Source organism: Penicillium canescens (assembly GCF_028828765.1).
Source record: "Penicillium canescens strain IBT 15451 chromosome Unknown utg000011l_segment0_segment0, whole genome shotgun sequence".
Taxonomy (NCBI): Eukaryota; Fungi; Ascomycota; class Eurotiomycetes; order Eurotiales; family Aspergillaceae; genus Penicillium; species Penicillium canescens.
The window spans coordinates 449,951-463,699 of NW_026703973.1; the positions used below are offsets into that span (position 1 = coordinate 449,951).

Below are 13,749 nucleotides of genomic sequence, written 5' to 3' on the forward strand. Positions count from 1 at the left end.
CGTACATATCATCTAGGCTACCTCCCTGGATTTTGGAATCGAGGTCTTGAATATATCAAATCATCTTGAAAGTAGGTATGTGGATTCTTAGTGTCTATGTCGCTGGTGCTTAAAATAAATTCCCTCTTGGATATTATCCTACGAAAAGCCCAGAATGCAATCTCAAAACATTGTAATGTCTAAGACATGAAGCATTCGTTTACTTCCCTTAACATCTAAAACCTGGTTCCTAGTATATAAATGACCCTTCAAGGGCATTTCAATCACTATCATCCTTTTAGGCACCTCAAAAAGCCCTCCTACGCTCTCCCGAGATCTACTGTACTCTGCGTCCGCAAAAGTTGAGAAAATGAAGTTCCTATGGTTCCACCTACTACTCTGCTCAACTGTATTCGCCAGTAGCGACCTACGGATCATGTCCGACAGGATGCGCAGCAGTCGTCTTCCCGTAGGGAACGATATTAGCAGTCACAACGCCTGATTCCGTACTTGGCTGTAACGCGGCTTTGGTGGATTTTCAAACAGCGTGTGCTTCTGTGCTACTTCCTTTAGAAGGATTTGTTTCTTTCTGGGCTTGACAGGGGGAAGTAGAAGCATTGCGAATGGAGCAAGATGGACAGGACAGGACAGTCCTGGTAGGTTGTTTCACTCTTTGAGGTATGAGGTTAGTCGGTTTTGTTTTGGTGCTATTGGAAGTATTTGTCTGGTTTAATTATTGATATGATATGTCCTCAACCTGATTTTCTAAAATACTGTATGGCGACCCTGAACGGACTGTTTGAATCATAATATGGATATTTGTCGTTCTTTAAGCCGCTTTCATGTGGTACAAGGCTGGTGGTAGATTTCTCGATGGTGTCTTGTTAGGGGCCTTTGGCATCGATCTAGAAGTTAACACATCTCGCTTTCTGTGGCTATCCTTAAAGGTTTCAAAATATTTAGTCAAAAAGACAAAAAGTGAACATGTCTGAGATCCTGCGATTTCTATCTACAGAGCGCTAGATAAAGCAACCAAAAAATTTCAAAAGGGTCCAGGCCTAGGACGAATTACGACTGACTTCTACCAAAGAACAACGCGTATTAAGAATTCTGTAGCCTAAGAAGATTGCCTCTTCCTGGGAACTTGAATTTGTGCTCGGCTTAACCAGCGTGCTCCACAATCTCGCTCACCAGCACACCATCCTTGATGTAGCTCTTGAACTGCTCGGGCAGAGGGCACTCCTTAGTATCATCATCAGTGCCCTCCTTAGGAGGAAGGTTGATGTTAACAGCAGAGGATTTGCTAGTGAAGATCTCAGTGTTGAGACTCTGCTGGCCAAGGTAAATGGTAGCGCCGTCAACCTGATCCAACAGCAGGGTAGGGGCAGTGCCGTCGATCTGGAGAGCGAACTTGGGACACTTGATAACATCAAGACTGCTGACCAAGGAGTCGACGATGAGAGAGAGGCCATTACAGTTGTCGATGGCGATGGCGTTGGCCTTATTGGTGACCTTGATGATGGTCTTGTTGCAGCGGGTGATCAGGATAGACTGGTTCTGCTGCGCGGGGATCTCGATGATATCACCGGGGTTGTCGAAATTCTCGATGAGCCACTTGTTGCCCTCGAGTTCCTTGCGAGGCGGCTTCCGCGTGCGCATGTTCTCGGGCTTAGGCTTCTTGCTAGGTGCAGGAGACTTCCCGCGGACGGCGCTAGAGCCCTCTGTGACGGTCGAGCCGGCGCGCAGGCCGGGGTTCTTGTGGGTCATCTCTGACTTGTCCACCTTGCGGAGGCTGGAGGTGATAGCCTCACCCTGGTTGAGCTGATTGAAAACAGCGCCCATATCGGGAGCCGGAGCTGCAGGGGCAGGAGCGGGAGGAATGCCAGGGGGAGGTGGTGGGGGAGGAGCACCACCGCGGGGCACATTGAGAGAAGGCACTGGGGGAGGGGGAGGAGGAGGAAGGGCACCGCCAGCGGGGGAAGCAGGTCCGCCCTTGGCCTGCTTCAAAGCTTCCAGAGCGTCAACTCCGTTCTCGTTGTTCCAAGTCAGGCCGTTGGGGAAGTGCTTCTTGAGGTATTCGGCGAGAGCCTTGAAGTTCTGATAGTAGGCCTTGATGTAGTCGACATGTGTACGGTCCCTGTCAAGACGTCAGCGCATAGATCTTGCGACATATCATCGAAGTACTCACTTGACCTTGTACTCCTTCAAGACCTTGTTTCCATAGTATTCAATGCCACCAATCATGTCCGCGACGAATTCCGCGGGCTTGCTCTCAAAGAACCAGGCGAGTGCAACAATGCCCTCTGCGACAGCGCTGAGATGGTTAAAGAGCGGAGACGCACGGTTTGACTCGCGGATGTTGTTAATGCTATCCGAGGCTTTGTGCAAATCGGTCATCAGCTCTGGGGGCTGGGTATCGGGCTTCTTGGCCTTTGTCACGACGTAAAGATAGGTGCGCTCGGCTTTGAAGGCTTGCAGAACGGCTTTCGACTAGACTGCAGTCAGTACCTACTCGCTGCGAAAAGATACCAGGCAAACTTACCTGTTCAGCAACCAGACCGCCAATCTTTTCTCCCAGGTTCACAAAGTTCTGAACATCGCCCTTGATCAATGCATCGAAGTCTTCGATCTGCGGCGGGACCGGGGCAGCCACAGGAGCTGCGGGTGGAGGAGGGGCGGGCTTAGGTGGTTCGGGAGTAGCGGGCGCGGAAGATGAAGCGCCGCCCATGGACTTGGGTGAGCTGGGGTCATCGAGTGACATCGCCATGTCCTCCAAGCGGGAGGTGGCTGCCTCGAGCCTATATACCGGAGTGTATTGTCAGTCAAGAATACGGAGGAATTGTCACACGGCTTAGACGGGATTTAAACATGGCTCCAATGCGATAGTATAGACACTGCACGCAACGAGGGTACATACCGCTTGATGAGGGTGGTGAAATTATGCATATGGCCGCCTGACGCCATGATAGGCAACACGTAGCTCCAACGGTTGAAGCGAAGAGGATGGAGGAAGTGGGTTGGGTGGAGAGAAAATGCAGGCAATAAATAGACAATCAAGTCTCCTGCAATTTATCAAAGACAAGTCGAAGCAACAGGGGAAAGAAAGAAGAAGTTCGGAGCTCCTGAAGGCAGGTCCGGGCTCCATACATTACGTATGTACGGTACGAGGCGATGGACTGACAGAATGACGTTTCGGTGTATCTTTGGTATTCGCATTACGATATGTATCATTGATCCACTTCCGAACTTGATAGACCTTTGTTCCTCTTGTTCTTCTCTGCCATTCTTGATATAGATCACTTAGAGCCACAGGGATATAGCCATGTCTCAGGGCCAACATGAGGTCGATTTCTGCACTTTGGGGATGTTCATCCTAGGTATGCTATCTCCGTTCAGTGCGGGACATGGGCTCACACTGTCTAGATGATATTGACTTTGGTGGCTCAAAACCTGGAGTCAAGAACATTCTCGGCGGGGCGGCCTCATTTGCAGTCGTGGGTGCTCGCTTGGTTTCAGGCTCAAAATATGCACAATCCGTGAGCTGGATTGTGGATGTTGGCTCTGATTTCCCTCCTGAGACCCTGGATGTGATCAAATCATGGAACACAGACTGTCTTTTCAGGGAGGATGTCAGCCGATTGACTACGAGGGCCTGGAATGGATATCATCCAAATGAGAAACGAGGTAAGTATCTCTGGATGTAATGATATATCCTTAGAATGGAGGTCCTGATTGACCCCGCAGACTTCAAATACTTGACTCCCAAGTTGAGGCTCGAGCCTGAGATGCTATCGGATACTCAAATGTGGTCTAAGACATTCCATATGGTCTGTTCTGCATCCCGTTGTATCTCTATAGTCCAACATATCTTACAGCGTCGAGAAGAATTGCACAAGGCAGGCAAAGCGCCGCCCTTTTTGGATGCCTCCAAGCGGCCCATCTTTGTCTGGGAGCCCGTTCCTGACCTCTGCACCCCGGAGGAACAAGAGAAGTTTTTCGCTGCAAACCAAGCCGTGGATGTCGTGAGTCCTAACCATATGGAAATTGGCATGATGTTTGATCAACCCGGTTGGATCGAGCACAGTGACGAAAGCCAAAAGCTGGTCCAAAAGATTATAGACTCCGGCATTGGCCATGATGGAAATGGTTTACTGGTTATCAGGGCAGGAAAGGACGGTAGCTACGCTTACTCCAAGACCAGTAAGATCTGGCTCCCAGCATATCACCAACCTGATGCTTCTGGCGCTACGCCTGTGCTTGACCCCACGGGTGCGGGCAACTCGTTCCTAGGTGCACTAGCTCAGGGTATGGTGTCTACAGGCCGAGAGCCATTCCAGGCTATCAATTCTGTTCTATCGCACTCCGAGACCTGGAAAAAGGCCCTCAACTCTTGGGGTAACTTCCAACACCACCCCATGGCACTTATTTGCGCGACTGTCGCAGCAGGCTTTGTGGTGGAACAAATTGGTGTGCCACAGATCGATGTTGATGGAAAGGGAAGGGAATTGTGGAATCAGTCTGAATTCACGGAACGGGTCCGCCTGTACACGCAGCGATTATTGAAGACACTTGAGGAGTCTCCTCAGAAACACCTATTGACCAATTGATCAATGGCCGAATGAGGAACGCCGTTTTATTGTCGTACTGCACACAAATGAACAAATAGTAGAAAAACACGAAAAGAAAAGGCTCCGTCTTGGTTCAAGTCCTTCCACAACCGCCAATATCCTGGGATTTCTTCATGAGTCGTTCTTGGCGGCTTGCTGCTGCTCATGCTCGCGGATCTGCTTACTCCAGCTAAAGTGAGGAAACATGGGTCAGCATCAGAGACAGAGTGATGGGGTCAGGGTGACCAACTATCGGCTGGGGAAGAACCGGCCGGGCTCGGGCATCTTGTCGCGGTATTCGCGCTCGGCGCTGAAGCTGAAGGCAACAGCAGCGACACCGATCACAAAGGCGCCCATGATCGCAGTGTTGGCCCTCCAGTTGGCTGGCTGGGCGTACCAACCACCAGCGGGGGACCAGACTTCTTTGGGGTACCTGTCCGACTCCTATTAGCATCTGGCGGGGATGTTCGAGGAAAGAACATACGGGATCTTTCCACCTCCACCCATTGTGACGAAGATGCAATTGAAGGGGTTATTGAACGGGGAAAGCGAGCGTAGGGCTAGATAGTTCTTGGAGGTGGAAGCCGAAAGGTCCGTCTCAATCGAAGGTCTGCCGCCAAGCCACTAGAGCCGAAACTGGCTTAGCGTGCCCTCACACGACCTCGCCATCCCGTGACTGCCGCGACAATTTCTCTTCCTCTCGTTGACGGCCAGTTGATTGCGTTGCGATTCTCCCTCCCCTAGTATAATTTTTCTTTTTTTGTTCCCAATTTCTCACAATCGCCCAGATGAAGAGGCTGCAGCTCCAAAGATGGAGCAGCTCAGTCCTTGGGCCGCGGACTCGGACTGTTAACCGTCTGCATCAACACATGTACGGCCAGCGGTATCAATCAACCGCACCCCCGATCCAAAATGGTGGTGTCCCTGAAGACTCAATTATCGAGGACTCAACACCTTTGGACGAGAAACTGTCGGAAATTGTTCGCCTGTCTCACACTCGTCACTCACAACTCCAATATCCCTCTCCCACAGTCGAAGCAGCTCAACAATCCGCAAAACTTGCTGCCCTCCACGCTCGACTCTACCTTCCCTCCAGATTACCTGTCGAGACGCTTGCACGAACACTAGTTGATGCTTCCGCCGACCCGAACACGAACTTCAACAACACATCACTGGCCACCCTCGGTCATGATCTCCTTTCCTACTACGCCACAGAGCACCTCATCTGCACCTACCCTCGCCTGCCGCTGACTGTGATCTTCGCCGCCATGTACGCATACGCTGGTCCCAAGACTCTCGCTGCCATGGCTAGAGAATGGGGTGTCGAAATGGCCTCCGTGCCAGGTGGAGAGGTCGACCCCGGTCTGTTGCAGTTCCAAAGACTCGAGCCTGGCTCTGAGGTCCCCGACACCCCAGCTTCCGACACAGTACGGCCATACGAACAACAGTTGAACTGGCGGAAAACGGTGACTTCCAAGGTCTTCTATGATGATGAATTCGGTGACCCGATTAAGGGAGCACCAAACACCACCGCGACTGGCGTCACGACCGAGCAGGCCAGCGCCGAATTTGTTCGTGCAGTCATGGGTGCTATCTACTTGCACGCCGGCCGTGCCGCCGCCAAGCGATTCTTCGAGCAGCACTTCCTTTCACGACACCTCAACATTTCAGAATTGTTCAACTTCCGCAAGCCTGCCCGTGACCTGACCCGGTTGTGCGCACGCGAGGGCTTCGAGCGCCCAGTTGCCAAGATTATCAGCGAAACTGGTCGTAAGAGCAGACACCCCGTTTTTGTGGTTGGTATCTTCTCCGGCAAGGACAAGCTTGGCGAGGGCGCTGGCGCCAGTCTGATGGAGGGCCGTGAGCGTGCTGCTGTTGCTGCGCTCAAGGGTTGGTACCTCTACAGCCCGCTTTCCGTCCGTGTGCCCAGTGCCATGGAGGAAGCATCCGCTGCTCCCTGGAAGCCCGTCCACGTCGACTTGGGTGAGGTTGTTGTTTAAGGTGTTGGTGCAATGGGATGCCTTGGTTCAAAGGCACGGTAACATATTATTTCATGTCTCTTTTTTTTGTCATTGCTTTTCTTTTTTTCCGGTGTGCTATTCTTTCGCATTTCGCATGGGAAGCTGGCCGGCGGTTAAAAAGAGTCATCTATCCTGTCTTCTGCATGACTGGACCCTGTACATTATGGGACTCTCAATCCCTCCGATTCATCTGGTGTCTTCTTTTTTCCCAATTTCCCTTGCTGTTATATCATGTTTCGTCTACTACACTCTCCAGTTAAGCTCGGTCAAACGACAGGTGATGTAGTTGGTGTTGGCCCTGTCATTCAAATATAGAAGTGCCCTCAGATATCCATCGAATGCACACCAAAATCATCTAATAATGCTTTCTCAATTCTACTGTAGATTACCAATTCAGTTGTATCTTCCGTCACTCTGCGTTAATAATCTCATCCTCCCAATTCCCACTACTGCTCCCAGCACATGCTGGATCATCCAAATAACGCCCATACTCCTCCCACAAGTCCGCAACCCCAGACCCAAACAAACCCTTCCAAAACCCAATACGCCCACCCACAGCCTCATCCCCTTCTTGATCCCCCTCACCAACATATCCAACCCTAAGCAACCGATCATTAACCATCCCAACAGCCCCCCTCCCAACCCTCACGTCCTCAAGCCAAGCCAAAAAGTAAGCCGTGTGCTGATACCCCATATCCCACTTCTCAGGCCTCTCATCTTTGGACTGAGGCTTCTTCCAATGGGGCGGCTCAAGCCCAGCCTTCAATCTCACAAAATCCGCAATACCCTCAATCAGACCACCCGGCGGACGAGGTATACCACCATCATCATCTCCATCTCCATCATCGTCCTTATCATCCGAACCTGGTGGAGCAGTATGCTGATAACAATGAACTAACTCATGCGTAAGAACACCAACTAACTCATGAAGCGGATCATCTTTCGATGTACAATACTGAACATAAGGAAGCGAGACATGGATCTCCTTGTGTGCATCGTCTAGCTCCGTGCCTGTTGTATAAGCCACACCGCTATAATCGCGGAGGAAGACTGTCACGGAGCGAGTCTGGGGAATGCTGGGTGTGAAGTGGGGTCTGTGGGGGCTGGTCTTGATGTAGTGGAAGTGCTTGGTTCTGGGGATGTGTATAGGTATTTGATTATGTTGGTCAGGGCTTGGTCTAGTGTTGATCCGATGTCTGGGATGAAGGCGAGGAAGACGCTTGAGGCTGGGTGGCGGAGGTCTTGGATGTGGAGGCGGAGTTTTGGTTTTGGTTGAGGAGTCTTGGTTTTTGTGAGGCTGGTTTGTGTTTGCTTTTCTTCTGTGCTTTTGGGGGGTTGGTGCTCTTGATGGTTGAGGTTGGGGATTGCAGAGGCGGAGGGTTTAGACGGAGGAGAGCCTGAGCTTCTCATTTTGATGTTGTGGGTCGTGATCGATGGTCTAGTTGGTAGTCTTGGAGGTCTTGTCTAGATTGATGGTTCTTTGAGGAGTGTGGTGGAGTGAAGTATGTCCTCCAGGGCTGAATGCGGAGGAAGGCGGGGTTGACTATGTGCGGAAGCTGACGGCACAAATTTGATATTCATGAGCGTAAATATCGAGGTTCTGTTTATTTATACTGTCCGAAGGTACTCTTAGATCTCCGCCATTTTTGGTCTCTTATGTGGGAGTTTAGATCTAAAATAAGCACCTTACGGTGATCTGCCTCCAAAGTATGATCCACTTCGACGATCTCGTGGGGTTACAATGCAGGGTTTTATGATTTAAATCAATTGTATGTCCTGGAACAAAGCGATTGGATGTGGTTCAGACCGCAAATTGGTCTTTGAAGTGGATTGGTGAGGTCTTATGTTATTGTGCAGTGTTTACATATCTTTCACAGGTATCATACTCCGCGAATTGCCCGGAAAACTGTAGACAGGCTTTTATTTCGGATTGAAGGAACATTAATTCATCACTTGTCCTTATATTACTAGATCAATCCATTCACTCATTTACTCCTAAACAGTACTGTTATAAAATTGTGCATGGCGTTGCCATTGCGACCATTAGTGAGAAAAGTGGTAAACAAACGGTAGAAACAGGATTGGGCCCAGGTTGCGTTCAGCCCAACCGATCTGAGGGTTATTTCGTACACGAGTAAAAGAATTATTACAGAACACAATCTTAACTTCATTTCCGAGTATCATTGTATTCGCATCCCTTTACCCCTACTTGCACCTTCTTGACCCTCGCGCTTATCGGGACGCGCTTATCGCCCCTTGTTTTCCTCCTTCGCAACATCCCACCTGCAACACATCTATCGCCTTGCACTCTCCAGCTTTGCGCTTCTGTACGTTATCTTCCCCTTGTCCCCTTGTGAGCCGCTCCTACTTAACGCCTGCGATTCTATTTCCAATCTCTTCTTCATACCCTGCTCCATCTCCCGCATGTCCGCGCGATTCTCCGTCCTCTGCCTATAACCCAGTCCATCCGAGCGCATTTATATGATCTGCCCTTATTTCGCGTCACTGTTACCTTGGGTCTTTGTGCCATTTGCTCTGGTATTGGAGCCTTGCTAACTTTCACCTTGGGCAGTGTCAAAGCCGACAATCAAGTCTCCTACCATCCACAGTGGACCCCGATTTATCCGACCACTGCCTACAAATTGCGTCCTGTTTGCATGACCTGTTCTACCTAGTACCAACCGAGATCCGACTCTCGAAATGGAGGCGAAGGCTTCAGAGCTTTTGGCGGCCTTCAAGAACCCCAACCTCTCTGTTGATTCAAAGGTCGCCTACTTAACTAGTGTCAAGTCGGATATCAAACAAAAAAATGTCCCAGAGGGCGCCATTCCTACAATTTTCGAAACATTGCGCCTCGCCATTAGCTCCCAACATTACTCGGTTTGCGGCGCTGGGTTTTCTACCCTCGGCCACCTCCTGAAGCGCCTCACCATCCAAGATCAGCAGCAATGGATCGTCAACCAAGCTCGCAACTTGTACACCCTCTTGTTAGAACGTCTAAACGATCACAAAGAACGGATCAGAGCCCAGGCTGCGTCAATCTTCACCGATCTGTGGCCCGTGGCAGGCAGTGAGGTCGAGTATTATGTTCTAGAGGTCGCATTGATCGGGAAAAACCCTCGAGCCAAGGAAATGAGTATGCTTTGGCTGTCAAATGTAGGTTGATGCACCCAGCAATGCTTGACGTATATTGACTCGCAAATGTGCAGATGACCAAGAGCCATGGCTTGTTATATCGCCAACACGTTCCTTCTCTGGTTGCGTGCTTAGAAGACGCCGACAGTGCCGTTCGAGATACGGCCAAGTTGGTCGTAATCGAGCTATTTCGGTGAGTGATTGCACTCCCTGTGCTTGAGTCATTTTCATCGAATGACTGACCATAAAATCCAGCTCTGGACCGGCGAGAGCAAAATCTGATCTGCAGAAGCAAATCACGGCCCGCGGAGTGAGAAAATCTATCGCAAATGCTATTCTCACGGCCATAGGCATAGGTTCTGTTGAACCTGAGGCTGCTACATCTACACGCCCAATTTCTCGCGCTGAACGCCCGATCTCAGTCATGTCGTCTCGTTCACACGCCGTGGACCAACCCGAGGATGGTCAGTGACGAATACCTAGAACCTTAGCGTTGACCAATTACTGACTTCTCTACAGAAATGGAGCCGGTCAAGAGCCGCCCAGCCTCGAGGGCACATCGCGAACGACCGACTGCCCCTTCGGCATCTGCAGAACCACCAACCTATCACCGATCTCATACGCCGGCTGGTGAGCCACCGGCTCAGAAGCCATTACCTGACGATGATGGTCTGGAACCATTTGACGTAGCTTCAGCTAGGGACGTTGATGATCTTGTGCGGGACATGCTCCCCTGGTTTGAGGGGAGGGAGTCCGAAGATAACTGGTTAAAGCGTGAAAAGAATGTCATTCTTTTCCGGAGGATTACACGAGGCAATGCGCCGCATGACTTCACCCAGACCTATATCAATGCCACAAAGACACTTCTTGATGGTATTTTCAAGGTAGTCAACTCCCTTCGAACCACAATGTCTACCAATGGAAGTCTCCTAATCCAGGATATCGCCCGCACATGTGGTCCCAGAATCGACTCGATGGTTGAGATAATCATGCAGAACCTGATGAAGCTCTGCTCAGCGTTGAAAAAGATCGCTGCTCAGAACGGAAATGCAGCCGTTGACGCAGTCATTGGAAATGTATCCTTCAGCATTCGCCTTTTGCAGCATGTATCCTTTGCCTCTCAGGATAAGAATGTTCAGCTGCGTCTATTTGCCACAGGATGGCTCACAACTTTGATCACCCGACAGGCTCACCAGAAGAGCGCGGTTGAACATGGTGGCGGTCTCGATCTCATCGAGAAGGCTATTAAGAAGGGTCTCGCAGATGCCAACCCTGGTGTACGTGAGGCAAGCCGCAGTACCTTCTGGACCTTCTTCTCTGTGTGGCCTGAGCGTGCCGATGCGTATGTTATCCCTTATTCTGTCCATACACATGATTTGCTAACTTGCTTAAAGGATAATGAATTCTCTCGATGCCAAGTCACGGAATTTACTTGAGAAAGATTCGTCGAACCCGAACGGTGGCCCGAGGCCCGCTTCTGTATTGCCTGCGAAGAGCCCCGCCAAGAGTCGTACGGCCCTCCAAGAAGCCATTGCTGCCCGCAAGAAGGGTCAGATGCCTTCTCGTCCCGAGTCAGCTCAACCAGCCTTCCCTGAGGCAAAACCACAGGCTGCTGCCAAGACTACTCGTACTGTGCCCACGGGTGCTCCCCTCTCTTCTTTGTCATCGGCACCTATGCGACCTGGCATGAAGCCCCGACGGGCAGAGTTGAGTCGTCCTGCAACCGCAGATCCATACGCCCGTCGCCCCGAGTCACGAGCTCAATCTACCAACAACAGCTCTGCCGGTAAACCGCCGACTAGCTCTCCTCGTTCTGTGAGGTCTAAGCCATCGACACCGAACACGAAGCCTCTCACAGCTCCCCGTATTCGCCCCCATGAGTCGAACCCGAATGGCACGGCGAAGGGTAGACCTAAGAAGCTTGATTTATCAAAATCCAAGTCTCACAACGATCTTGGGGCAGCCAGTTGTGCCCGCAGTGATTCGAATGACAGTTTGACCAATCATTCTTCTGCAAGAACTCCTCGAACCCCTCGAACCCCTCGCTATGACAGTCATCTTAGTGCATCCGAAGACCAATATTCGCCAGTCCAAAGCTCGCCAGTATCTGCTGTGTTCGGTAGTCCCCAGTTGTCTGCCTCACAACCTATGCTGCACTCGGCGCCGGATGGCCCTCATGCAAGCTCAGTTCCCGTTGATGAACCGGAGCCAATGGTGCTTGAGCAATATGCTGAGCCTGCTGTTATGCCACCATCACCACGGATTGCCGAGCCAGACGTCGCTGCACCCATTGATCCGCATTTGATTCCTGTCCCTGAATCTGTTTCCAAGCCTCTTCCGGACTCAATGGTCATCTATGAGGATCCTGCCACGCCAACAACACCTACGACACCTACTCGGGCCCAGAATGAACTATCCGGGAATGCTCACTCGATTGGCCACCTTACGCCTTCAAGATCTTCCATCCCCATGCGTTCTCCCATTCGCCCTCCCGTGCGTTCTTCCGTCTGCCCCGAACAGCCTGAACAGGACGTAACCGAGCCCGAGAACATGTTAGAGGATGCCCCGGCTTCAGTAATGGCATCGGCCAAAAAGCCCACCCCTGATTTGGCACCTAGCCATGACTCGGTTATGAACTCTGAAGCCCGATCCCCATCTCCTACGCGCCGTGCACCGCTTCAACCAAGCCCATCCCCAACAAGGGGCCGTGTTCAGCCAGCAGCTTCCAACATCGTCACCGGGGTTGATTCGATGGATCTTCAAGATCCTCCTGTAGGTTCTCCCGAGACCCATGGCAACGACGAGAATGCAACTCCCCACACAGGCAAGGTTGTAGACTTGCCCGTACCACGATCTGCAGCCAAGCCGACTGCTCTTGAGGAAGTGCCAGTCAATGAAACAACACCCCGCTCCGCCGATTTGAGAGACCGATCTTTCGAAGCAATGTCTCAATCAGTCCTCTCCCACTCAACAACTTCCGACGACTCCCCACGACGCCCTCGGAAGTTCAATGACCGTCACCGCAGCCCCAGCCCGCGGTCCAAAGATCCAGTGAACGCGAGGGAGATGATTCACAAAGGCCTTGCCCGTATTGCGTCAAGAACTATGGAACCCTCAGGATACCGGAAACTGCAAGCACTCTTCCAATACCATGGAGATGAGATCGTGCCTCGCAGCCAGGAATATAATGCGATGCTGGAGTCCTTGCTAGGCGAACTCGAAGCAGTTCCCACCAGCCGTAAGGACCACGACGTTAAGACCCAGGTTCTAGCCACCATCCGGTCCATGCTCCTGCGGACCCGTGAGCACTTTCACCCCTACGATACCCGCGCGATGTCGGCTTTCATTCAGGCCCGCCAACACTACGAGTCCTCATCCCACTTTGTCACCTGCCTGGAGGAAGTGACAGACAAATTAGTCTTCCTGACCCTCCCCCAGACTGCCATCGCCGGTGTCTTGCAAGCACTGGATCTCGGCGACGAAGAAGAAAATGACGAGACTCACCGCTCTATTATTATGGGTCTTACCACTATCCAGCAGTCTCTCTCCCGTCCCCGCGTTGAAATCGCCGATGACCTGCTAGCCAGCATCGGCGCCGTCGTGATGCAACAACTGGGACACCCCCGACCTGGTGTGCGCAAGAGCGCCACCGAGCTTTGCACATTCTTGAACCTGACCTTCGGCTCAGAGCGTGTGCAGAAGGTCACCCAGGCCCCCCGCGAGGGATCTCTCAACCTTCTTACTTATTTCATGGCTCGCCGATCCCAGTAGAGTCTAGGTCTCTTTGGTTAAAACTAGATATGCGTGGAAAAAAATGGCGTGCTGGTGGCGCTAGCCGCGGGGTTTCTGTTCTTGTTTCGATTACCATTCTGTTTGTATGCTTTTCTTCGTGTGTTGTACATATGCTGTTCATAATAAAGAGCTTGGAATTCAAATCACTGTACAAATATCAACGTAGTTGCGGCTTTATGGGCAGTCTGTCCCATGGTACAAAAAGCGTCGACCTA

General features: G+C 51.3%; 6 protein-coding genes across 6 annotated transcripts; 3 read left to right on the forward strand and 3 right to left on the reverse strand.

Annotated features, from left to right (window-relative positions):
• Positions 1–911: 911 nt before the first annotated feature.
• On the reverse strand, positions 912–3,081 carry capA (adenylate cyclase-binding protein). The gene is made up of 4 exons (XM_058521638.1): positions 2,897–3,081; positions 2,522–2,777; positions 2,168–2,469; positions 912–2,116 (listed from the first exon to the last, which is right to left on the reverse strand). Exons 1-4 carry the CDS (start codon positions 2,941–2,943, stop codon positions 1,141–1,143), a joined length of 1,581 nt encoding a protein of 526 aa, XP_058365115.1. The 5' UTR covers positions 2,944–3,081; the 3' UTR covers positions 912–1,140.
• A 220-nt stretch (positions 3,082–3,301) lies between these two features.
• N7446_012897 (ribokinase family protein) lies at positions 3,302–4,586 on the forward strand (the record flags this gene model as incomplete). Its single annotated transcript, XM_058521639.1, has 3 exons — positions 3,302–3,356; positions 3,403–3,663; positions 3,724–4,586. The coding sequence occupies 3 exons, from the start codon at positions 3,302–3,304 to the stop codon at positions 4,584–4,586; spliced, it is 1,179 nt and encodes a 392-aa protein (XP_058365116.1).
• A 132-nt stretch (positions 4,587–4,718) lies between these two features.
• On the reverse strand, positions 4,719–5,093 carry N7446_012898 (uncharacterized protein; the record flags this gene model as incomplete). Its single annotated transcript, XM_058521640.1, has 3 exons — positions 4,719–4,776; positions 4,837–5,019; positions 5,071–5,093. 3 exons carry the CDS (start codon positions 5,091–5,093, stop codon positions 4,719–4,721), a joined length of 264 nt encoding a protein of 87 aa, XP_058365117.1.
• Positions 5,094–5,374: 281 nt separating this feature from the next.
• On the forward strand, positions 5,375–6,586 carry N7446_012899 (mitochondrial 54S ribosomal protein mL44; the record flags this gene model as incomplete). The annotated part of the gene is made up of 1 exon (XM_058521641.1): positions 5,375–6,586. One exon carries the CDS (start codon positions 5,375–5,377, stop codon positions 6,584–6,586), a length of 1,212 nt encoding a protein of 403 aa, XP_058365118.1.
• A 430-nt stretch (positions 6,587–7,016) lies between these two features.
• Positions 7,017–8,017, reverse strand: N7446_012900 (basic secretory family protein; the record flags this gene model as incomplete). Its single annotated transcript, XM_058521642.1, has 2 exons — positions 7,017–7,733; positions 7,826–8,017. 2 exons carry the CDS (start codon positions 8,015–8,017, stop codon positions 7,017–7,019), a joined length of 909 nt encoding a protein of 302 aa, XP_058365119.1.
• A 1,290-nt stretch (positions 8,018–9,307) lies between these two features.
• N7446_012901 (uncharacterized protein) lies at positions 9,308–13,513 on the forward strand (the record flags this gene model as incomplete). Its single annotated transcript, XM_058521643.1, has 5 exons — positions 9,308–9,763; positions 9,817–9,935; positions 9,998–10,206; positions 10,262–11,084; positions 11,137–13,513. 5 exons carry the CDS (start codon positions 9,308–9,310, stop codon positions 13,511–13,513), a joined length of 3,984 nt encoding a protein of 1,327 aa, XP_058365120.1.
• Between the last annotated feature and the right edge of the window lie 236 nt (positions 13,514–13,749).